General features: G+C 37.7%; 1 protein-coding gene across 1 annotated transcript in view; it reads left to right on the top strand.

Moving 5' to 3' along the window:
- Positions 1-25,703, top strand: part of LOC127617495 (collagen alpha-1(XIX) chain) — a 177,726-nt gene that overhangs the window by 13,016 nt on the left and 139,007 nt on the right. The window contains exons 4-7 of the mRNA XM_052089471.1: positions 10,198-10,321; positions 10,530-10,805; positions 11,420-11,500; positions 12,666-12,785. Coding sequence (XP_051945431.1) covers positions 10,198-10,321; positions 10,530-10,805; positions 11,420-11,500; positions 12,666-12,785 — 601 coding nt within the window. The remainder of the gene's footprint in view (positions 1-10,197; positions 10,322-10,529; positions 10,806-11,419; positions 11,501-12,665; positions 12,786-25,703) is intronic.

Raw genomic sequence — 25,703 nt, 5'->3', positions numbered from 1 at the left:
GACAGTGTGAGACAGACCAAAAGATGCTTGGCTGAACAACTGCATTCAACTCAAGCAGCCAGTCAGACTTGTTTGCATGAGTTTAAACCATTCAAAATAGGAATATATGCCAGCCACGCTGTTAAGGAGATGTTCAGTGATTACATCTGTTTGTAGGCCATCCAGGAAAGCTAACTCGCCATTGGTTCTTTTGGGACTATGTTATGAATTTTCACAACAGAGGTTTATGAGTAAAATAAGGTCTGTGGTTAAAGGGATAGTTTAAACCTGAATGAAAATTCTGTCATAATGTTCATGCTCAACCCTCATATTGTTCCAAACCTGTAAGAATGCTTTCACATTAGCTGGTTTCCTTAAAATAAATACCAAGGAGAAGCTGAGTTCACTGTTCATAGCGTTTAGACACGGGATGTCCCAGATATCACAAGCTCGCTGAGATAATTAACCTCACATTGGCTAATAAGGATAAACTGCCAGGTCAGCCATGAGCCATTTTGAATAATTTGGACACAAATAATTTTCAGACCGTGGGCAGTCGGCCTGAACAAAGGAGACAGAAAGGGGACTCTAAGTCAGTGCTGTGTAGTAGAGAAATCAAGCAGTAATAGGGAATCATGTTCTGTATATTAATTGCCTTAAAATGACTCACACCTCAAGGGTGGTGCCACATCCAAAGATGGGTTCTGTCTCATAAGGTGCGTCCCAATCCACAGGGTTCCTACTCACTGAGCACAGGATATCTGTTGAAGTCCATTTCACTTGACAAAATATGTGCATTTGGAATACCCAGCAATGTCATCAAACACAGACAACGCTTGAGTCGAGCTGATCACGTGGTTCAAGTAAGATGACACAAAATACTTGTGTATAAACGTACAATAAATAACCTTTCAGCAATATATACATTTATAAAATACATTCACGTGTATACTTATAAAAATATATTGTTATACATTTAAATTAATATATTTCTCTAGACTTTCAACACATAAGTTAAATGACTGTTGCTGATTAATTAAAAAAATAAATGTTATGTGGTTATTTTATAACATGTGCATCTTAACTGTTATATGACATACTGTCATGATAATACAATAGCATGAAAAGCACAACTGAGGTAAATTCAGCTTAATTTAAACGACAGCATCTCAAACTCCTTTCTTTTATTTGATTTTAGTGTTTATTTTAGACAAACTACGGCAGTACTCTGCTGGTTCGCAATGACTGGTGGGTAAATTTCCCCCTCCACTTCCTGTGAAGTGATGTATCGATATACACTTTTTTATCATGTATCTATTGTGTTTTTATTATGGTCTTTGATTCAGTATAATTGATTATTCTGTTGTTTCAAGCATGCCTGCTGGTTTGGCCATGGAGCTTTAGCAGTCGGTGGACCTCACTTATTCCTCCAAACTTTTCACCTGCACAGGGAAAGGAAGGATAGTTTTAGTGTTTTTTTAGAACTGTGAACACACTGTTTGCACCCCGGGACCCTGAATGGGCCGTAGGTCAGATGATTTGTGATCTGTTGCTCTGTCTAACGCTTGGTGGTCAGCGGCCTGCTGTGGGGCCCTCTCTTTGCTCTTCAAACTGGCTCTTAGTGTTGTCCCTTTTTTAACCGATGTCAGTGCAGGTTATAGAGACGTTGTCTGATCTAGAAACCATTCCTTGCGTTTCCACTGCAGACAATTTATTTTCCTCATCCCCCTAACATAAAGTGGAATTATTTATTATGTATAATAAATGTATTTATTATATATTTTAAAACAATTCTGGTCATTGCATCAAAAGTTGTTTGTGATGGCATAAAGATGCTAAATTAAATGACCATGTGTAATGGTAGCCAGCTGCTAAGTGATAGCTGTGCAGTGTGTAAATCTCACTCTCCTACCTTAAGAGACACACTAGCGACAAAGACTAGTGCCATAGCTTTCTAGACTCCTTGCTAGCGTATCTGATTCCCGCGGGAATCACCAGTTGGAATCCAGCTCGGGGCGGGTTGAGTAGGATCGGTGACAGTGCTAGGTAGGAACTGATTACATTTAATTTGGATTATGTAATCAGATAACAACATAAAGTACATGTAATTGGATTAAATTATATTTTAAAATGCTCGAATTACATAATAAATTGTTAACAATTTATTGATCATCCTAATCATTCTCTTTTTTCAATCTTTTACATTTTTCATTCTAAATCAGCACACCGCTAATTTACGTTTGGTAAGTCTTTGAGGGTTTTCGGAAGAGAGGGGGAGGGGGAGGGTTTTGTGTATCTCAGCATTTAACCACTGGATCTATAGAGATCATTTTAGTGTAAGAATGAAATTACACCAATGGTGTGCAGAACACATGTATAACTTTGAACTTAATTGCTTCAAAGGATCTTTTGGATGCCATCTCTAAGGGTCCTGCCCGCAGGGTACACAATATTTCAACTGCAAAATGTGCAGCAATATGAAACAAAACCTACCTCTCTACTATTGCTGCTGATGCAATGGAGTCTACTGCATGAAACTTCACATAAAACTTGACACAATTGTTCCTTGTGTGACTCGGTGGAGCTCTGCTGTTTTAAGCTTTTTTAGAATATTCTTGCTGTTCAGATGATCTTGCACCCCAGCTTTGGTAGAGTTGATGGACCATCATAAAGGTGTAAGGGTTAAAAGTGTTTCAGTTTTTAGATGAAAGCTTTGACCTAGAAACGATGTTGCTGTTGATTTTATGGTAATTTATGTTCTTAAAGTTGCTATTCTTTTATGCACTCAACATGACCTTGATGTCAGAGTGTGCACCTCCTCTCTGTAGGCTGTTTCATCATTGTCAGACCTACCACCGTCATATCATACAGCAAAGTTGTATAAACTTTAGCCATGCCCTGTCATTGCTGTTAGATTTAATGTTTATTTTATTCATGTAATGTTTAATGCACACTTTTAAAAATGTCATAAGGAGCTCTTTTTGTGAGGTTATTTTTGTTAGTAATAAAGAAAGGAAAAAATGTTCTTCCTCTTTGAACTTTTATGTTAAAGATATTATCCTACTCAAATGTGTGTGACATAAAATTAAATAGAATTAGGTAGAAAGTAATCTAAAATTAATTGGATTAGTTTACCCCAAAAATGCAATCTACGAGATTACATTACTTATTGCATTTTTTTGTCATCTAATTTGTAATCAGTTGAGGATTACAATTCACAATTAAACTACAGAGCACTGCACATGGATATTAAAATATGTTCTCAAAACTCCTAAAGGTGAGGTCACACATACCTTTGCACAGTAATATGGGATCTGTGTGGGAATATGTGGGAATATGTGCGATCGTGAATTTCGAGCGATGGACTTCAGGTGTGAAAGAGTTTTCCCTTGTGGATTTCATGTGGAGTTTAATTTTGGTGAACTTTGACACGTGATATCGCCATGTTGACCGATAGGAAGTTGTGTGGTTTGACAGTGACTTCTGTGTGGGCGGTGCTTCAAACACAGCTGCAGTGAATATTCACAATGGACAAGGATATCATTTTAGCAGTGACTTTTTTTTTAACTTAAAGCATAGCATAAAAAGAGGCTGCTTGGCAGTTATTTTTATTTCGCATGCGCTCAGCATCTGCCCACACCTTCTTCGCCCGCAGAATTTCACACTTCTAAGGTACTGTATGTGTGACCACGACTTGAGACTCATGGCTCCAGCCTCTTTAATTTTTTTTTTTTTGTCAAAATAAAATGACTTTATTTACAAATCCTATATGTGAATTAATTGCTTTTGAGAAAAAAAAACTTCTGACTGTTGCAACAAAATTAGCTTGTGATGGCAAAAAACATGCAAACATTTAATTAAATTACTTTCGATTTTAAACTATGTGACATGCTCCATAATTTGTAGTCACTTTGCTAAGGAGACACATTTTGAGTTTTATGCACCAAAGTAAAACAAGGACAGCACTGAAATGGGGGATTAATGGCAGAAATGTGACGCTAATTATTTAAAAAAAGCACTTTATTTTTTTAGCTGTAAAGCTGTTTAAATTGTCATTTTTACTTTTGGGGGGCCTGGGTAGCTCAGTGAGTATTGATGCTGACTACCACCCCTGGAGTCACTAGTTCGAATCCAGGGGTGCTGAGTGACTCCAGCCAGGTCTCCTAAGCAACCAAATTGGCCCAGTTGCTAGGGAGGGTAGAGTCACATAGGGTAACCTCCTTGTGGTCGCAATTAGTGGTTCTCGCTCTCAATGGGGTGCGTGGTAAGTTGTGCATGGATCGCGAAGAGTAGCATGAGCCTCCGCATGCTGGGAGTCTCCGCAGTGTCATGCATAATGAGCCACGAGATGAGATGCACGGATTGACAGTCTCAGAATCGGAGGCAACTGAGACTTGTCCTCTGCTACCCGGATTGAGGTGAGTAATCGCATCACCACAAGGACCTACTAAGTAGTGGGAATAGGGCATTCAAAATTGGGAAGAAAATAAATAAAAAATGTACACTCATTTTAGGGTTTTAGGGCTTGTTGACATTACAATGTCATGGCAAAAGGTTAGTTAGTGATTTTATCAAAATCATGTCTATATATTGTTTATGTCTTGTGGCTATACTTTTGAAAAAGTGAGTATTTTAACATTCAAAATTGGCCCCATTCACTTCCATTGTAAGTGCCTCAATGTAACCCAGATTTTTGCGTTTTTTTTAAAGAAAAGAAGGGGCAAGTTAAAATACATTTTTGTGGTTGCATCAGAACATGTTGTAAAATCAATAGGACAAGCAAATAAAAAATGGGTTTGAATATTAAAATATGCTTTTAAGGCTCGTAAGGCTCTTGAGATTCCCATGCACTATGTTTGTTTGCAGGCAGTTTACGCAATGTAGTAGCCAATTGCATCATTGTTCTGCTCTCAAGACAGTTGAAAAGCAGTTCCTCCAGTTTCTGAGTTTCTCTTGCTGAGCATGAGTACCGCAACATTTTGGTGGAAAAGGGGTATTTAAGTCTCCCTGCCTGGAGGTGGAACAAGGTTCTGGGGAATGAGAATGCCAAGTTGTCTACTCAGACCCCCACAGACACAAACATGCACACAGTTCTCCAGCAGACCTCAATTAAGCTGGACTCTGACAGGTGATGGTGTTAGTCAGCTGGATGTGTATGGGGGGTGGAGAAGAGAGTCAAAAAGCCCCAAGCACAACCTCCAAACTTTGCTCACTTTGCAGGAAATACAGACTGTCCTGTCGTCCAGTTGATACAGCCATATTGCGAGAGAAGGCTCTACTCTCCTAGACTATTTTCCATTAGTTGTTTCTGATTAATAGCATGCTTATTTGTTTTTATGATAGGTCAGGGGCAAAAGAACAATCTGAAATGTGGGTAGGCGACACAATATTAAACTTATCAGCTTTGCTTATAAATATTACAGTACATACGTGATGGGGGCGTTGCCCATTAGTTCTAACTGATTTGCTGAATGGTAGTTGTTGAAAAGTAGGTAGAAGCCATAGGAGAGTATTACTGCTTAGGCTTTTATTCAGTCCACTACTGATGCTACTGGTCGGCAGAGAAGAGTGCATTTATTCCAGGTTCAGTACAAGTCAGGGACAAAAAAACTCAATGTTTTTCATTTTGGTTTGTTCGGAGCAAAAACTGTATTTTTATTCGGTTCAGAAGTTCTGCAGACTCCTTTCCAATCGGTTACCGGATAGAACAAAATAAAAGAACGGTTAATAATGTTCTTTTTTTAAGTTACAGCACTAGGTGCTAAGAGGTGGGTGAAATACTAGTTGCCATGTTGCCAGATCTCGCAAGAGAAACAATCAACCTTGTCTAGAAAAATAATCCCTAAATAAGCCACCTCACCAAAATAAGCAAAAATAAGCAATACATTATTTTTCCTGTGTGGTGGATTTATCAGCATGGAAATCATAACAAGCATAAAGTTAATTAACAGTTAAGTATAATTTTAATTAAGCTTCTCAGTCAAAACCCGGCAGCATCAAATCTGTATTAATGCATCATAACTAACAATAATTCAATGAAGACTTGGAAACAACTCTCAAGTAATGTTTTCATTGTGTCTGGATTAGCTGTCCATGTATACTGTATGTTGTAATTATATACTGTATAGTTGTTAAAGATGTCTTGATTCACAGAATACAACATCCACAATGGGCAATTAAGAAATATGTGACGCTGAGGTTTCCTTCAGGATCAAAGCATGTATTCTTTTCAGGTAACATAAAGAAATTCCAAAAACGTACTTTGATAAACCCTTTGGCCTTTGGTTTCATGAAAAAACAATCTTAACGAAATGAACCAGTTATAAACAGTTACTAGAATTTAAAAATAAGGTTTCTGCTCCGGAACAATTGGAAAACAAATTGTTCCCGTTTTCAGTTATGATCTGCAAACATTTCCTTTAGTTTGAGATTTTTGTCTTTGTTCCTTGAACTGCTTTAAGTCCCTGAAACAAATTAAGCACAATCAACAGCATTTGTGTCATAATGTTGATTACTACATAAAATTATTTCGACTCGTCCCTCCTTATCTTTAAAAAAAGCAAAAATCGAGGTTGCAGTGAGGCACTTAAATTGAAGTGAGTGGGGCCAATTTTTGGAGGGTTTATGGATTATGGGTTTTGGAGGGTTTATGGGCAGATATGTGAAGCTTATAATCTTATAAAAGCACTTGCATTAATTCTTCTGTTAAGACTAATGTGTTATTTGATCAGTAATGTTGTTTATATTGTCATTTTTACAGTAATTTTAGCGTTTGTTTACATTACATCATCATGTCAATGAAGGTAAAATTGGCTATACCTTTACACAGAAAAGGTTAGTTAGTGATTTTATCACACTAAAATCATGTTTGTTACGTATTGTTTATGTCTTGTGGCTTTTCTTTTGAAACAGTAAGTAATATGGAACCATATTTCTGCCTAATATTTTTTAAGAAAAGGAGTGCAAAGTCAAAATAAATGTTTATGGTAATCATTATTATGCCACAAATGCTGTCAGTTGAGCTTAACTTGGATAGAACCCGGAATATTCCTTTACTGTGATATAAAGTGACAACTATTTGTTGGTAGATTCACTGGAAAACTCTTTACTATCAAAACAATGCTCTGTTTGTTTGAGCATTCTGACTAACCCAACCCAGCAATACTGGCTCAACGAATGCATACATTATGGGAACTATTGTTGGGCTCACAGTTTATCATTATCATAGATAATTATCAATTATTAAAATCAATAGAACACTGATTAGAATCAATGTTAGTTTTTCTAATCCTTTAAATCAACAATCATCAAATTCAATAGAATATGAATCATTATCAAAGATAATCATTCATTATTAAAATGAATGGAACATTGATTAGACTTAACACTAGCTTATTGATCCTTGAAATTTAACAATCATCAAAGATAATTGTGAATTATCAAAATCAATATAATTTTAACAAGGATTAATGTCGACGGGGCACCACCCTGGAATCAGGGACTAATAACCAAACAGTATAACAGTCTCAATATTAGATTGTTCTCTTAGGAAAATTGATGTCGGTAGATCATCAAAATTCAAATGGACACAACGAAGGTTTGAATTCGAGCACTGGCATCCCCTGCCAGCCTTTGACACATGTGTATGCAAAACAAACCAAAACACTTCTCTTTGAATATAACAAAGTTTATTGATGCAGTAATATCAATTAATAATCAATACAATGCAGTCAATAAACTTCCGACTAACAACTATAAACTAAACAGTGACGTGATTAGATATTGTAACCAAAATAAGCCTATAACACATGAGAGGACGGTATGTGTATGTGTGTGTGTGTGTGTGTGTGTGTGTGAGGGTGTGTGTGTGTGTCTCCACTTGTACGATAACTTGGGGACAAAGCTGAGCTTTATCACAAAGTTATCTACTAGGCAAATGTTTGTGAGGGGTTGCGCACATGCGTGCGTGTGGTTTGTACGACAGAGAACTGTATGTAACTCTAATGAAATGCCAATTCAGAATGTTAATCCAGAAACAAATAATGTTACAAGTACATCCGGGGGAATGGTTTCTAACAATAAATTTGAAGAACGCTTATTTCCATATTCAGATTGCGCCAAAGCACAGGCACTTTTTAGATTTGCTTTAGTAAATCCATAATTACATTCAGATGCTTTAGCTCACTTGTGCGCCGCTGTATGCTTGCCACAAGGGCTTAGACAGTTGGCAGCTACTGATATACTGTGAATGTATATCGTTCCCGTAGCATTCACACAGAGCATAGAGTTGCTATGAGAGGGAGAGTCTCGATTACGTACGTACCTTGGTTCTCTGAGTGGGATGAGCTGGCCACACTTTATAGTAACTGCATAGGCTCCTGCCTCATGCAGAAAATCTGACTCGGTTGTGCAAATGCGAGTGCCTTTATAGAGCCCGTGACATAGCTCCCTAAGGGCATCACTTAAGCGCCATCAGCCAATTAATTGGCATGATTGTATAAGGGCTTTAGACCACGTGACACTCAAACAGTGTCCCCATAGTGTTCATATGCAGTGTCTCTGCCACCCCTCAAGAGGCCTTTTTATAGCAGTGGCAGCATTTGTTTGCTTATAAATCGATATGTTCAGTGATTAGTTTTAATATGCACTGCATTAGGTCGTTACATCCCATAATATTTGACATATGGCCACAGATGTTCTTATTTAACAGCTCAGTGATGAAGTGAATTGATTTCATGGTGCTCAGGTTTGTTTGATCAGAAAAGCTACACTCACAACTTCTGCAGTCTCACTTATCACAAATCCACTGCACTGAATGGTCATATAAAATATAATATAGTGTGATTATCATGGTCTAGCTGGTGGGCAATGTTGTTTACAGACAAAAAATGTCAGTCAACCAGTCATTCATCTTTCTTTTTAAACTTGTTGACCGATTGAGGATTGCTGGTTACGCTAGTTAAGAATCTTGGTAAGGACACAAGTACACCAGCATCCAAAATACAACATCTGCAGGGTATTAAAGCATTCATTTCCTAGTAAAAATGTTTGATGGAATCCTTAAAGTATTACCCTCCCTTGATATAGTAACCAGTGGCTGTCAAGCTGCAAAAAAAACAAAAAAAAAAAAACACCATATAAGTATCATAAAAGCAGTCTGTGCAACTCTATACACTATATTTCAAGTCTTCTGAAACCATACTATAGCTTTGTGTGAGGGAAAGACTGAAAAGTCTTTATTCACAAAAAAAATATTTCCTTCGCAGAAGCTCTGAAATATAATTCACGCTTTCATCCATCTCTTGTTGTGTTCATTCATGTTTGTAATGACATGAGGATGAAGATATTTTATTACAGGAATTTCATTTGTGGGTGAACTGTTCCTTTAAGAAGGCTACAAGCAAATAAACATGTGTTGCCATCTTTACTAATATTCTGGCCATTTGCCATTATTATATCTAGTTTTCTTTAAGCCTTTTGGCTAAATGCTCTCTCCTTCTGTGTCTTCCTCTCTTCATCAAAAACATTTGATCTCGCCAGCGTGTGAAGTCAGAAAATAGATATAACTTTAATAATGTGCATTTTCTCCACTGTGCCTTTTAAAAGACATGCTATGCAGACGAGCCTATAGCCTAGTGAAAATAGAGCATGTTGTATTTGAGTGGAAACTCATTTTCAGTCTGTCTTTTGTAAGTCTTATCTCTCCCCTCTCCCTTCCTCTCTTCTGTGAGGAGTGGTAGTATTTCTGTCTCTAAAAGTGAGATTCACCCCAAAGTGTAATATTATTATTTTAATCATTTTTGTAACCTGACAGAAGCTTTACAAATATGTTAGCATATACATGGTTGTAGCTGAGCTCTTAAACATCCTTTTTGAATACATGCAATTTACAATGTTTTTATTTTTTTTTATTTTTCACGAAGCTCACCATGGTTTATAATATCTGTGTCAACCGATATAAAATGTAAAAGGGAAGACAAAACATTCTTGATCAGTTATTAATTTGTATATAAGGGAGATTGTGTCCCCTTTAATGTCTGGTTGCTTTCCCTGCTGAAAAACTAAATTAAACCAGCCTAAGTTGGTTTGCTGGTCTTAGCTGGTCTCCAAGCCTAGTCAGACTGGTCTGGTTTTCTAGTTTAAAATGGTTTTGGGCAATTGCTGTTCAAATAGATAAACTCTAACTGTAGGTGCTGGTGGTATTTGTCTTTTCTATAGATCTGTGTTTCCAAAAGGACTTTCACATGAATTCTCAATTATATCTACATTCCGGCTCAGGAGAACCACAAAGAAAGATCGCTGGTTTCTTCTGCAGATCTTTGATAAAGGTGGAGATACACAGGTATGTTTCAGATTCAGTTTTTTGTTTGTTTGTTTTCACTACAGAAAGATACATTTATTAATCTAAAGTTTGCTCAAAACTGAAGACTCAAGCAATTATGGTATTATTGTAAAAACTTTGATTGTTTCAGACTTCAATTTGCCTCCCCCATTAACTTCTTTAATGAGCCACTCATTTTAATCTTTCCTCTCTCTTTTTCTTAATTTAGGTGTCATTAATAGTGGATGGGGCAAAAAAAACTGTGGAGTTTTTAGCTCAGGGTTTTCTGAAGAACAGCCTCCTGTATGTGTTCAAAAACCGAGACCTGCACGCCCTGTTTGATCGACAGTTCCACAAGCTCAGTGTATCCGTCGAAAGCAATGCTGTTTCTGTCTTCGTGGACTGTAAATTGATAGAGCGTCAGGTGACAGCTGAGAGAGGTGCCGTGAACCTCACCGGACGCACCTTCATCACCACTCGTGTGGAGGATGGACGTCCAGTGGATGTGAGTTGTGAAAAAAAAGCAGGGTTGCTAAAACTGAATATGCATAAGCCACAGATTTAGGACATTTAGTATTTGTAAAAGCGTCTTCAAACTGATAAAAATTGTGAAATTAGTTGATAAAATGAACCTTATGAAGTCAATGTCATCATTTAAAAATGTATTATTTACAAAGGAACAAAATGCAATACATTTCCTTACCTTTCTTTTCTTATATAACCTTATTTCTGCTGGCACTAATATTTTACCTATATATTTCATATTTCACAGTATTTGTAAATTCACATTGTAGGCTAATTATAACTGCAGTTGGCCTATTTGTTTCCATAAAAATAGTATCTATCTTATCTGTTTCGTCATGCATTGTTGGCTGGTCAAAACCCCTTACATTAAAATCAAATTTGTTTCTGGTCTGATTTGTCAAACCCTCAAAACGCAGCACAAAAATAATTCAACTCACAACAACAGAATTTGGTCAAAAGTATCCCCGGTTCTGTGGGAAAACATTAGATTTGGCAACCCTACATCTGACTTTTACTGAAGAGCCCTTATAGTCAGTTATATTTATATTTCAAGTATCTCTTTCATGCTCACATGATACTAACTTATCTTCACAGATCGAGCTTCAAGAGATTCTGATCTTCTGTGATGCTAGGATAGCCGATATGGACAGATGCTGTGATTCTCCTGGAGTTTCGGTAAGACATTAGCTTTAGTGCAGCAGTGTTAATTATGGAGATATGAGCAAGCAGCTTGTTATTTTGCACTAAAATTACAAGCTTTACATGTTTATCAAATTCAATCTAAACAGCCCTTTCAAACACTGCTATTGAAAACTAAATCATTCAGATAAATGTTTGAAATACTTTTAGTTTTTGTTTTATTTATTGGAATAATGGGTTCCAATAATTTTTATAGGCACGGTTCCAAACCCTTGTGAGCTGCCTTGCCTTCTGAGGCAGCATCATTACTTAAACCAGTGTAAGATGGTTTTCTGGTTTTAGCTAGTTTAAACCAGTTGAGCTTGTTTACCAGCCTAGCCAATCTGGTGTTCTACTGGTGTACTTTAGTCTTTAGCCTCTGCTGGTCTCCCAGCCTGACCCGATAAAATATTGCCCCCAAAACCCTCAAAAAACATTTTGACATGCCTGACCAGGCTGAGAGGCCGGATAAGAAAAGAAAACCAGCTAAGGCAGGCTAAAATTAATTTTTTCCTGCCTACCCTTTGTAATAGTTTTCACTTCAGGAGTACAGCTTTAAATGTTGCCTACATAGACAGCGTGCTACATTTTGGAAAACAGCCAAAGTGATTTCCATGTATTGTTCTTGGGCTCATGGTTTCCATTGAAGGCAAAGCCCTTTAGGGCATCCCTTTAGCTCAAGTTGCTCCGGTCAATAATTTCTGATTAATTAAAGGCAACATCCTGACTTAAATGACTGGATTAGGGAAAATACACATCCCTGCTCAATGCAGTAATTGGAATTTGGTTTTTGCAGTGGTGTGCTAATCCCCCCTCTCAGCGTTTGGGATTATATTTCTTTAGCATTTTCCTCACTGTAGCTGAATGATTCAAATTGCCAACCTGGTTAATATTTGTTGCTCAGGTCTTGGGAGCATATTAATACCATTTTACATTACCAAATGTTATATTCTAATTATAATGTTTTGGCATCACTGTTTTTTCCAATGTTTTGAATTTTTGAGAGCTAAACTGCACACATGCATGCTAATGTATAAAATCCCTACAAATCCAATTGATGGCATTACTGGAACCTTCTTTTTCAGTTAGGAATTCAAAGGGTAGAATTGATTATTTTAGGTTATATTGGAGTGATCTAACAGTTTCTTTTCAATTTGACCAGTGTGAACACCTGGAAATCCACAAACCCACAGCTGCCCCATTGGTCACAGGATACTTCCACAGAATTCTGTCCATGCCAGTCTATCAGCCCACTGATCGATGCCACTGTCCCTCTCTGAAGGTAAAGTTAGCCCATTAGCATTCTTTTAATGACTGAGTTAGCACTCCACTTTGAATCTTGAGGTAATGCTGCATGCACAATAAATGGCCAATTAAAGCATATTAATGCCAGTCCCTATACCTGGACGACAGCCAGAAGCAGAAATACAAGCTTATTAGCAGCAATTTAGCACAAATAAGGGGGTGCTTGGGCTCAGACATGCACTTCATCAACGGGTGATGTTCAGCTAATCTCTTCTGAAGTACGAAGAGGCAGAGTTCAGACTGGGACTCCTCTTTGAATTATGATCACAACATTCGAGACCTGATACGGAGGGCAGTTTTAGCATATTAACATGGTATAATTTGACTTCTTTTTCTATTTAATTTGACCGTTCTACTTTTATTTGAAAGGAGGATGAAGGGCTTCCTGGTCTGGGAGGACATGCTGGACAGAAAGGAGATAAAGGAGATATAGGGGATAGGCCTACAGTAAGGAATGATTTTAATCAACATCAAAGATTTATTTTTATTTTGTTGTTTTATAATAACACAAAATTGGATGGTTCTTTGTTCAGTCATATTTTATACAGGTGAAACTCGAAAAATTAGAATATCGTGCAAAAGTTCATTAATTTCAGTAATTCAACTTAAAAGGTGAAACTAATATATTATATAGACTCATTACAAGCAAAGTAAGATATTTCAAGCCTTTATTTGATATAATTTTTATGATTATGGCTTACAGCTTATGAAAACCCCAAATTCAGAATCTCAGAAAATTAGAATATTGTGAAAAGGTTCAGTATTGTAGGCTCAAAGTGTCACACTCTAATCAGCTAAACACCTGCAAAGGGTTCCTGAGCCTTTAAATGGTCTCTCAGTCTGGTTCAGTTGAATTCACAATCATGGGGAAGACTGCTGACCTGACAGTTGTGCAGAAAACCATCATTGACACCCTCCACAAGGAGGGAAAGCCTCAAAAGGTAATTGCAAAAGAAGTTGGATGTTCTCAAAGTGCTGTATCAAAGCACATTAATAGAAAGTTAAGTGGAAGGGAAAAGTGTGGAAGAAAAAGGTGCACAAGCAGCAGGGATGACCGTAGCCTGGAGAGGATTGTCAGGAAAAGGCCATTCAAATGTGTGGGGGAGTTTCACAAGGAGTGGACTGAGGCTTCAAATGTCTTATTCCTCTTGTCAAGCCGCTCCTGAACAACAAACAACGTCAGAAGCGTCTTACCTGGGCTAAAGAAAAAAAGAACTGAATACACAATATACAATAAGTGGGAGTATATGAAATATATATAAGTAGTTGAATTGAGGAGAATATGTTGACAGTCCAGTGTGAGATTATAGATTAATAAAGTGCAGTGCTAATTATTGATCCTGATAGATCAAGTGTTCAACAGTCTGACTGCTTGGGGAAGAAGCTGTCATGTAGTCGGCTGGTGCGGGTCCTGATGCTGCGATACCGCCTGCCTGATGGTAGCAGTGAGAACAGACCATGACTCGGGTGGCTGGAGTCTCTGATGATCCTCCGAGCTTTTTTCACACACCGCCTTGTGTATATGTCCTGGAGGGAGGGAAGCTCACCTCCGATGATGTTTCTGGCAGTTCGCACCACCCTTTGCAGGGCTTTGCAGTTGTGGGCGGTGCTATTGCCGTACCAGGCGGTGATGCAGCCAGTCAGGATGCTCTCTACAGTGCTGGTGTAGAACCGTGTGAGGATGTGTTGGTTCATTCCAAACTTCCTCAGCCGTCTCAGGAAGAAGAGGCACTGGTGAGCCTTCTTCACAACGGCCTCAGTGTGGACGGACCATGTGAGTTCCTCAGTAATGTGGACACCGAGGAACTTGAAACTGCTGACTCTCTCTACCGGTGCTCCATTAATGGTGATGGGGCTGTGTTCTCTGTCTTTTCTGCTGAAGTCCACTACAAGCTCCTTGGTTTTACTGACGTTGAGGGAGAGGTTGTGCTCCTGACACCAGCGTGTCAGAGTGTGCACCTCCTCTCTGTAGGCTCTTTCATCATTGTCAGTGATCAGACCTAACACCGTCGTATCATCAGCAAACTTAATGATGGTATTGGAGCTATGTGTTGCCACACAGTCATGCGTGAATAGGGAATACAGGAGAGGGCTAAGAACACAGCCCTGCAGGGATCCAGTGTTGAGGGTCAGTGATGAGGAGGTGTTGCTGCCCATTCTAACCACCTGACGTCTGCCTGACAGGAAATCTAGGATCCAGCTGCACAGTGAGCTGTTTAAGCCCAGAGTCCGGAGTTTCATATCAAGCTTGGAGGGCACTATGGTGTTGAATGCTGAGCTGTAGTCTACAAACAGCATTCTCACATATGTGTTCCTTTTTTCCAGATGGGAGAGAGCAGTGTGTAGTGTAGATGCAATGGCATCATCAGTGGAGCGGTTGTTACGGTAGGCAAACTGCAATGGGTCCAAAGAGGGGGGCAGAACAGAGCAGATGTAATCTCTGATTAACCTTTCAAAGCATTTGCTGATGATGGGGGTCAGAGCAACAGGACGCCAGTCATTTAAGCAAGTGATTGTGGCTTGCTTCGGTACTTGCTTGCTTGCATCAGCCATAATGCACCTGGTTCTTCTTACAGTTTTTGACCCAACGTGGTTTGAAAGATGGATGTGCAACATAGTGTAGTTACTTCAGTTTCAGGAAACAGTCATGAATAGCTAGTTAATATCTCCAACGATGCATCGTACTATGATGGTTTAAGCAATGAGAAATGGGGAAATGCACCCCAGATTAGGCAGATGCCAACCTTTCCCTCATTCTCAAAATCAATGAATTAAACTATACTAAATTGTGTTCAGTCGCCACTTGATACCCTAAAATCTTGGTCCTAAAGCAAAACCAGTTGAGAACCATTGTTTTGTAAGACCAGTGTGGCAGGGTGGAGGGCGGGGCCGGGTCGTGATCCTACACACCCGGTCCCGTATTAGGCTAATTATGCCTCCGTGAGGTTTAAAGGTCGACTGCAGAGGGCTGTGCGGGAGAGAGAGATCGTTAGCGGACATGTCCGTCATGTGTGTTTGTGTTGTCTTTTAAGTTTTCAATTAAACTATGATTTATATCGTCAAGCCGGTTCTCGCCTCCTCCTTTCCCATCCTTTAACTATTTTACAACCAGCTTTTGAGGAAATATGCTATTTGCTTAGCTTTCTACATATAAGTGAAGCTTCTGCCAAAATGTGGCATCTGATTGTTTTTTAAATCCAGCTGGAGTTATAAATTGAAAGTTATGGAGTTGATACAGTTTTTTTTTCTACTGATCTTTTTCCAAGTTATCCTGAACAATAAAGTCACATTATATTTTTTAGATCTGCAATGTTAGAATATCTATATTAAATAGACCCAACAAATGTCAGTTGTTCAGGTAATTGCTCTGTTTTTGCAACAGTGCTTCTCTTCTTTATTGTAGGTGTAAACTGATGACTGCAGTTTGTTGCATTGCTGTTGTACATTATATTTGGCTCCTGCTGTAGATTGTTCAGATTTCACTCTGTTCAGTAACTGAATCCTCAGGAAATTACTGTTCAGTTTCAACCTTGCATTAATTTTTAGGTGGCCTCAAATAGAATACATTATTTCTCCAAATCCAGAACTAGTGTAATTTATTTTTCTTTTCTTTTTTGAACATATTTGTAACAGTACATATTGAATTCATGGCGCAATCCAAAAAATTGGAAAGCAGAGCAAAGGAGGTAACAAGTATGGAGCAACATACACCCCTGCGAACAAGATGAGTCATAAATATTTGTTCTTTTTGAAATAAATGTCAATGTGTATATCTGCTAGAAGTTTGTCAACTTTTAGGAATACATTGACTTTGAGGCCAACTGTGATATTTAGGTCTCAGAAATCACAGACAAGATATAAAAACTTTGACTTTGATAACACTGGGTCTATAAATAACATAAAGTTGCGATTACATAAGCCTGAGCACCATGGTTTTGAGGTTCTGTTTACTGGTTGGAAAGTTTAAACAGGAAGGCTCATCTCCTGTATTGAGAAAAGAATATGGTCCACATTTCTTATATGTGGGAATTCATAGATGTCAGAATGTTTCTTTGGCACTGAAAACACATTACAGATAAATGAAGCACATGCATTTCACGGCTGGTGGTATTTTCGTCATCTGCCAACTTCATTCTGTTATTGCCTCCTCACAGAGAAACATTTGAATATCACAGGCAAGCTAGCTAGGTATCAAGCGGGCATTTCAAGCTTTGTGTTGCCGATGTAATTTGTCATCTTCACACCATTCTTAGTGAATTTTTTAGTTTTTTGTTTGAAGAAAATAATTGCCAGCATATGAAGGCAGGGTAGATGGGAGAGTGCATGCATATATATTAGCTCACAGGCTTGATTTACTACAGCATAGTGAATGGAAAGGGAGACAAAAAATCTCATATTAATAGACTGCATGCAAAACTTATTTATTTACCAAAGTATCTATCTTTTAATTTGCAGTGGAATTGCCTGATAGTATTGTCATTATATTGAATGGCTTGCCTTACTGTATCTTTTGTGCTGTAGTGCCTGCATTTAGCTCTTTATTGGAGCTTGGTCCCCTAAGACCTAAATCAATATCAGACTCCCTACAACCCAGACCAAAACTAGGCCCCTTGCGACTCAGATCAGTACTCGACCTCCTGAGACCCAGACCGAATACTAAATCTCCTAATACCTAGACCAATACTAGAATTCCTAAGATCAAGACCAGACCTCCTTAGCCCCAGACCAAATACTGGACCTCTTAAGACCCAGACCAAATACTAGATCCTGAAATACCAATAGTAGAAGGTCTAGACCAATACCTGACTCCTAAGACCAGATCCCTTAAGACAAAGACCAGACCCCCTTTGACCTAGACCAATACAAGTCCTTCTTAGGTCCAGACTGACACTAGTTGACCTCAGCCAGTACCAATTACTCTATGAGCCAGACCCAGACCAAGACTAGTTTCCTTAAAGGCTCAGATCAAGACTAAGACACCGGAACCAGGCTTAATTTAATGCAACATGCATTTCAATACTGACCCATTTTGTTCAGTGGCTACAGTTAGTAGCTGGAATTCTTGTGACTCCTCTGTAAAATACTGACATGTGTTTGTGGTATCACCCTAATATGCTGGAAATAGACTGCTTTCATATTTGAGAGTCAAGACTGTAGTTTTTTGTCTGTTAGAGAAAAAAAAATGGCATTTAGTGAAAAAAAAAGACTATTAAAAATCTTTTGACTGGCTTTGATATATGTCATGCTGTCAAATTATGCCAGTTGTCTTGAAGATGAATTTAAAGATATAATAAGGTTTATTATGCACTGTAAACTTAACTAATTTGGCCTATTGTTTTTTAACCAAATTACATGAATTTAAATCTGCTTTTAAGAAGATTAAAACAAAGGACAAATGATGCATTTTATGTATGAACCAGCCAAAATAGCCTAATATGTTGCAATACGACTAACCAACAGCCATGAAACTGCAATTACAAAACACGGACACTCTAGTCAGTTGTTTAATAGATGCATTAGTAAGGTAAAGTATGTCTATTTTGAAACTGAATGAGAGTCATGCTCTCTTTGTGTAGACACGGTCACCTCTTAACCCCAAAGAAGAATTAAGTCAAAAAAACTGTGACAGTTTGCAAGATAGCATACGAACATTACAGTGTTCTGAGCTATTAAGCTCAAAGTGTGTCACCCAAAGGTTAATTGCAGTGACTCACATGAGAACACTTTTTGTGGATCACTTATAATGTGTTTCTCAAAAGGGTTTGTAACCAGCACTGAAATATTGTTTCTTGGAATGAATGAAGTGGGATTAATCGCATGAGGAATTCTGTTCGGAGTGGACCGGCATTTTTACAGGCCAATGCACAACACGTTCAAAATGCAATTACCTGGGTTGGTTTTGTTGTTATGGAGATGTACTCTCTAACCATACTACCTCCCTTATAGATCTCCCTCACTCTATAATCCAATATTCAAATAGAAACCAAGTGACATAGCAAACCTGGGCAGCAAACCTGAATCCAGGGACCACCGGCATGCCTGAATTATTTATGAGCTGCAGTAGTTGGTTTAATGGTCTTTTAATTCACTAAAGAATACTCAATATTATGTTTTGTAAACAGATTAAAATCTAAGGAGTTTCAAGGTTACCTTTAGGCCAAACTGACAGCGTGAATCTAGTTTGATTGATGGACCCCATGGCGTAATAACTAAATAGGAAGTTGTTTTTTTTTCTTTGTTTTTTTTTTCTTCCACAAATTAAATTGTATCTTGTGTGTCCTGTAACTCAAGTGAAATACTTCCACTGTGAAAAACTGTTTGGGCAGCACATCAAAATGGAAACAGAATAAGGCATCCAAGGCATCAACATTACAGTTGCTCAGTTTTGACAAAATACTGTATGTACCTAATGCATTTTTCCTTTGCTGGCCAGAATGAGATTCTTAAACTTGCATTTCCCCTTTACGTCCTTGCCGGTCAATTTGGCGATTTCCATTGAAATCAGTGGATTTTTTGTGCTATCTGAGCAATGTAAACTCTAGTGTGTGTAGGCGCTCTTCCTTTATTAACCTTGACTGTAATGTTCTCAAGCCCATCAAGCAAGGTTACTGTGGCCTTGAGCTTTTAGCCTTCCAATTATCCAGACTATTATCCAGCTTTGCGCATGTGCATTTGCTATACAAGCTAGTTTTTCAGTCTAATCTGAGGTAAAGAAACATCATTTGTGATACCAGTGTTGCTTGATTTTACTGCTGATTTGAAATATGTCATTAAATGAAAGCTTGGCAAACAGTTTTTTAGATTTTGGTTTTCCCCCATTCAAGTAGATTGGAGCTGCACTGTCATGACTGGAAATAGCCTCCCGGGAGCATTCCAAAGATGGCAGCCAGTGGACTGACTTGGTAGAAAGACTTTGGTTGGACTCAATTGTGTGGCATGCTGAGAACCTGCCTGTGTAGAGTGTTCCAAATTAGTAATTTATTAGGTTCCATTTCAGCTAGGGTGCCACCTTAGGGGCTGTTCAAACTAATGTGGCCGCCCAAGCAGGTTTTAAATTGTTTTTCTATGCACATATGTGCTAGATAGACGTGTTTGACCATCAGCAGCCACACGTTGCTGTTTTATTCAGTATCTCGTTAATGATTGCTGCATTTTTTTGATGTAATGTCAAGTTTAAAAAGACATCGCATTTCAAGACACCTGTGTTCCCTTGCAAAGATCGAGAGTTCGCTGCAAATTTGTCACAAATTTTGCAGATGAGCTTTGTGGCAAACTTGCGGCAAATTGTCAATTTTTGCCAAATGTTTGCTGCAGGTTCACCACAACTGGTGAAGAGCTGCAAACTTCTGTTAAACATTGTGGCGAATCACAAGCTTATTTGCTTGTGAAAATAATGAGTGGCAAATGTGCTGCAAGTTTGCGGCTAATTTGTCAGAACTCTAGATGTTTTGTAAGGGTTCTGTTCTATTCGTTACATTGCCTCAAGCTTATTTTAGCACAAGAACTTGTACGGTCTGAATTAACCTTTAGAAGGCTGCTGCCTGTAGATAGTAGACAGCAAAGCAGCTCACTTTGTTGGAACAGAACTAAAGTTTCCTTTTAGAATGTCACATGCTTCTAATAGCTTCAAAGTTGCAGAGACACATACTAAAGATTGTAAGTCCATTGTAGATTTTAGGATGTCTCTGTAAAGTGAACCCCAGTTAAGATAGAGACATTTTTACCTTATGGAGCTTACAAATTTCCTTCATTTCATAATTATAATGTTCAAAACTTATCAAAAGCAATAATGTAAACAACAAAAACTCTTTAGGGGTTTCTACTGTAAATTAAGTCAGTTGTCTTTCCTCAGGGTGAGTTGGTTCCCATGGTCTGGATGGTTCAAATGGTAGCAAGGTGAGTCTTAATGGATAAATGCTGTTTAATAAATGCTTAAATGGTAGTTCACCCAAAAATGAAATGATGTCATTGTTTACTCACTCATGTTTTTCTCCCTGGGGAACAGAATGTTAGTCTCAGTCACCATTCACTTCCATTGCATATTTATTTTTATTTTCCATACAATGAATGTGAATGGTGACTAAGGCAAACATTCTGCCTTATGTCTCCATTTGTGTTCCATGGAAGAAAGGAAGTAATGGGAGTTCGAAACAACATGAGAGTGACTGAGATGAGAGAAGTTTCATTTTTGAGTGAACTACCCCTAAAAGAGAGGAGAGGAAGTGGCATCTGAATAGCTTGTCTGTCGCTAGTCTGAATGTGGTGCTTCACATAGAGGTCCAATAACAGTATTTAGGATGCCATTCTCATCTGTATAGTATGTTTGAGGATGTGATGTGTGAAAGAGTCATTTTTCTCTACCCATGGAACTTCACCAGCCACATATAATCGGCTAAAAAGGTTTATTTTATTTTGCGGTGCCTCCTGAAATCAGATTACACAGCGGGATGTCTTCCATCAATTGGTTGGGATTAGATGGTGACAGAACACTGGGGCACCACATGCTTTGTACTGGGCACTGGTGTGAGCTGTTCACCTCTGGACTGTTAGTATGAGAGTTACTGCATGTGGAGAAAAGACTTTAAACGAAGGGAATTTCTTCTAGGAGGTCATGCTGGAACAACAGCCGAGGACTGGGACTGCTGTAGCTACTAGATAGGCTATACAATCAGTTTTACATATTCTGAAGGAAAAGAATTTAGGAGTTTAGGTTGTTACACTAATATACAAATAACATACAGTATACATATATTATTACAGTATATATAATTATATTGAAATTCCTCTTTTCTTTTTAGAACTCAAACACACAAACTATTGCATATTTGCATAGTCATTCTTCTCACACGTATAGCTTGGAAACCATTGGTACTCTGTGACTGGATTTGAAATTGGCAATCATCTGCATTCATATTCATGTATATGTAAGTAAATCGCTGCAGGCAGATGGACAATTTATCATGCTGTAATTGAGAATGTCCAGGTCATAATTATCTCACCGTTATCAGGCTAACGAACACACAACTGATGGGAAGAGAGTGTGAGGCATATTGAGAGATTGTTTCTTTCACACCTGGAGAGTGAGAGGTGGCATATACTTAGTGAATTAAAGGGATAGCTCATCTAAAAAGGACAATTCTCTCATCATTTATGCCAACCCAGATGTGTATGACTTTCTTCTGCAGAACACAAATGCCACTGAGGACCTACAGAGTTGAGATATTTTGTAAAAAAAAACTTTATTTGAGTTCTGCAGAAGAAAGAGAGTCATACACATTAGGGATGGCATGAGGGTGAGTAAATAGAGGAGATACTTTTCATTTTTGGGTGACCTGTTCCTTTAAGGAGAGTGAACTGTAATTATGACTGGATAAAGATTCACTAAAGAACCACTTTTGTTATGACTTATGAGGTTCAATAAGCTGTTTTAGAAAATGTGTATACAGAAGGTATAGCTTACAGTAAAGAAAGAAAGTGTGACATTTAGCATTGAATTACGAATACCTTAAATTCCAATTCAATTTCGGAATTCAAATTGAGGTGGGATGCAGAATTGTAGTTCACATTTGAATTGAAGGAAATACATTTAAAATGAAATGAAATTCAAAAGATGTATAGTATGTTGTCATATATGCAACATGGGGTATTTCCACAGACATTCGATGATGTCTGTCCTTTAATTTGTATTTCATTTAAAATGTGTAAAAAAAATAAAATAAATGACATTAGTAACTTTCATGTTATGGACCATGCTAGAAGCACACTTCATTTAAAAGAATACACAAAATGACTCACTATATATTGTATAATCAATAGATTCAAATATTGATGTAAGTATTTTTATAAATGTATTTAATAATAATTTTGTGTGGAAATTGTGTAATGATGTATGATAAAATCTTTCTGATGGCTGTGTTAAATCTTTCGGCAGTATTGAACTTAGTTTAGAGAAATAAGTCTAATATATTCTACATAATAGGGAATAAATTAGCATAATAGTCCAAATTAATAATGTAATTGTTGTTTTGTCAAGAAAACTTGTTTGACTACAGAGGTTCTTTGTTTAAAACTTTTGGAATTGCAATTCATTAAATTCCTCTTCCACTTATTCCAACATCCTGAGGGTCGTGGCCAATTCAAATTCCAGATTATGAATTAAAAAGTGTCCAATACTCAGTAAAGAAGAGATATACTTCCATTGGAAGTCTTTGTTACACAGTTCTGTGGAAACAGAACCCAAATAGTGTGGATTGGATCTCCAGTGATTCAAATTTAACATAGTTGTTGTGCCATGTTGTACTGTAGAATGAAATGCTCAGCAAGGTGCACATTTCACTAATTTACACTACTGCCACACTTTAGTGTTTCATGAGGTCCGACATTGAGCTGTCAGCCTCACCTTCTATAATGTGAAGCTTATCGTTAGTATGGTTGTTTATTTGCTGCATGTTTGGATGATTTAAATGGTAATTGCATGAAAATATTGCCAGAAGCTAGTCATACATTTTACTTAACTATCTAAAATGAGCCCAGATAATTTGGTCATGGAAGAACTTGATGAGCAGTTTTAAATTCATATTGACATTCTTGAGTTTTGATTGCAGACTTGGTATCTTGGCATATCTGAGTACAGTTTGTGACATTGTAGATCTCTTCTAAAACTGTAGAGCGGAAGCATGAAATTACTGAATTTTTGCTCCAGAGAATATCTCAGAAGCAGGAGACTGAAACAAATGTCCATTTAATCTCATTTTAAGAAATTGTTTTGTTTAGGTCTACAGCTGTGTCTTTGGTCCATGGATAAAATGAAATACACACACATACACAAAAGTCACATCAAGCAAAGACTTCAGTCTGTGATTATTTTTTTAATTGTATTATTATTATTATTATTATTATATTAATTAAGCCTACAGAGGGAAAACTTTCTGCTTTTATGTTTGTTTTAGTTTTATGTTAGTTTTAGTTTGTTTACAAGGTTAAGTTCATCTGGGTATATGCTTATTGAAAATGTATAGGTGTATTTTTGGATAATGATGGAAGTCTTCAAAACTTGGAATTGGATTAGTAAGCATCCCCTCTCTCTCTTTCCTAGTACAGGTGTAGGGTCAACTTTGTGATAGTCCACATACATAAAGGCAGTTTACAGTCTCCAGTTCACTTAACCTGCATGTTTTTGGACTTATGGGGGACACCAGAGCACCCAGAGGAAACCCAAACAAACACGGGGAGAACATGCAAACTCCACACAGAAAGGCCCTAGTTGAGCCAGGACTCGAACCCAGGACCTTCTTGCTGTGAAGTGACAGTGCTAACCACCGAGCCACTGAAATAAAATTTAAATAATTTAAATCTTAGGGCATTTGGAACAAAATATAATTTGAATACAGTCTGAAGTTAATGAATAGTGCAAATTACAATTTTCTATACACACTAACTGCAAAACATGGTAGAATTACACTTTGCAGTGTTTTTGAATCTGAGGTATATCCTGTCAGATGTAGTCTAATGTTAACCAGACATAATTCAGTGCATCTGTTCTGTTAATGTTTGCTTTATCAGAATTTTTATTTTTCTGTAGCTGAAAGAGAACTCACCTGATTTCTTTAAACATACTGATTTATTCAACATTAACAGCTCATTTTCTGTTTTCTTGATAGGGTGCAGAGTCCATTTGGCAATACCAAAATTTTACTATGGTACTGCCACAGTACTTTTTTGTAGGAAATGCTGTTACCTACCTTATTTCAGCACAAAGCAGTTTGGCACATTGAAGATTCCTGACATAATTCATGTCAGAGCTGCCATGCAAGGTGCTAGCCTGCCATTGGGAGTAACTTGGTGTTCAGTGTCTTGCCCAAGGACACTTCGGCATGTGCGCCAACCCTGCGATTAGTATCCAACCCGTTCTACCCCCCTTAGCCACAGCTGCCTCTACATTGTCAGTGTTTTCTGCAGTTAGGGACATTGGCAAGGGTAAAGTGGGTCCATCCTTGATTACATTGGTGTTGTGACAGGCAGGTTTATAGCAATGCTGATAGATTTACCCATACTTTTAGAGTATGCAGCATCCCATGTCATCCAAGTGGACATCAAAGTGGCTCAGAAACTCCCATCACGCTTCAATGTGAAAATAAACTCCTTTTGCCATACTGCTATGCTCTGGTTGAATTATGGTGTAGTTGGGAGGGAGGTTAGAGAGTTCATCGTAGGCAGCACTTTCTTGCATGATTTCACTCATTCTGAAGTGGAATCAGCTTTAAAGGAAATAATAACACAATAATGTGTTTTAATGAACTCAACATGCTTGTGTATGAAAACATGCTATAGATCACATTTTGAGTGATGTTGTTTGTCAGTTTTTGTTTACATTTTTAAATCTTAACTTAAAATATGGCTGTACTTAAAGACTTAAAATAAAGCTCAAACTTAAATATACTTAAAGCTGATGTATTAAACCTTTCCTTTCTTTCTTTCTGTGGAACTTTGAAAATTTCTCTGTTTGTTTAGAGCGACCTGCTTAGAGCCTCTCCAACAACGTTACTCAACCAATGGCGTGATTTCGGGGGGTATTCAGAAAGCTGTTTTGAAAACAAAGTTTATTTTTGCAATTCCGTTTGATGGCACTAGTGTCGCAGAAATGACATACTTCAGCTCTAACATATCGAAATATTGGGATATTCCTTCAGTAATAAGTTTTCAGTCTGCAGTAATACATTTATGTTTAATATGAATTTAATTGAGTTATACATCAGCTAAATATAATTTGTATTATAGGTATTTTATTTTGTACATTAAACATTATTTTGGACATTACTTTTGGCTATGAACTTTGAACAAAACATGCAGTGTGTACAACTCGAGTAATTACTAAACACATGCTGAAATTGATTAA

The sequence above is a fragment of the Xyrauchen texanus genome, chromosome 24 (assembly GCF_025860055.1).
Source record: "Xyrauchen texanus isolate HMW12.3.18 chromosome 24, RBS_HiC_50CHRs, whole genome shotgun sequence".
NCBI lineage: Eukaryota > Metazoa > Chordata > Actinopteri > Cypriniformes > Catostomidae > Xyrauchen > Xyrauchen texanus.
Note: the sequence above shows the minus strand (reverse complement) of the source record. Positions and strands in the feature narration are given on the sequence as shown.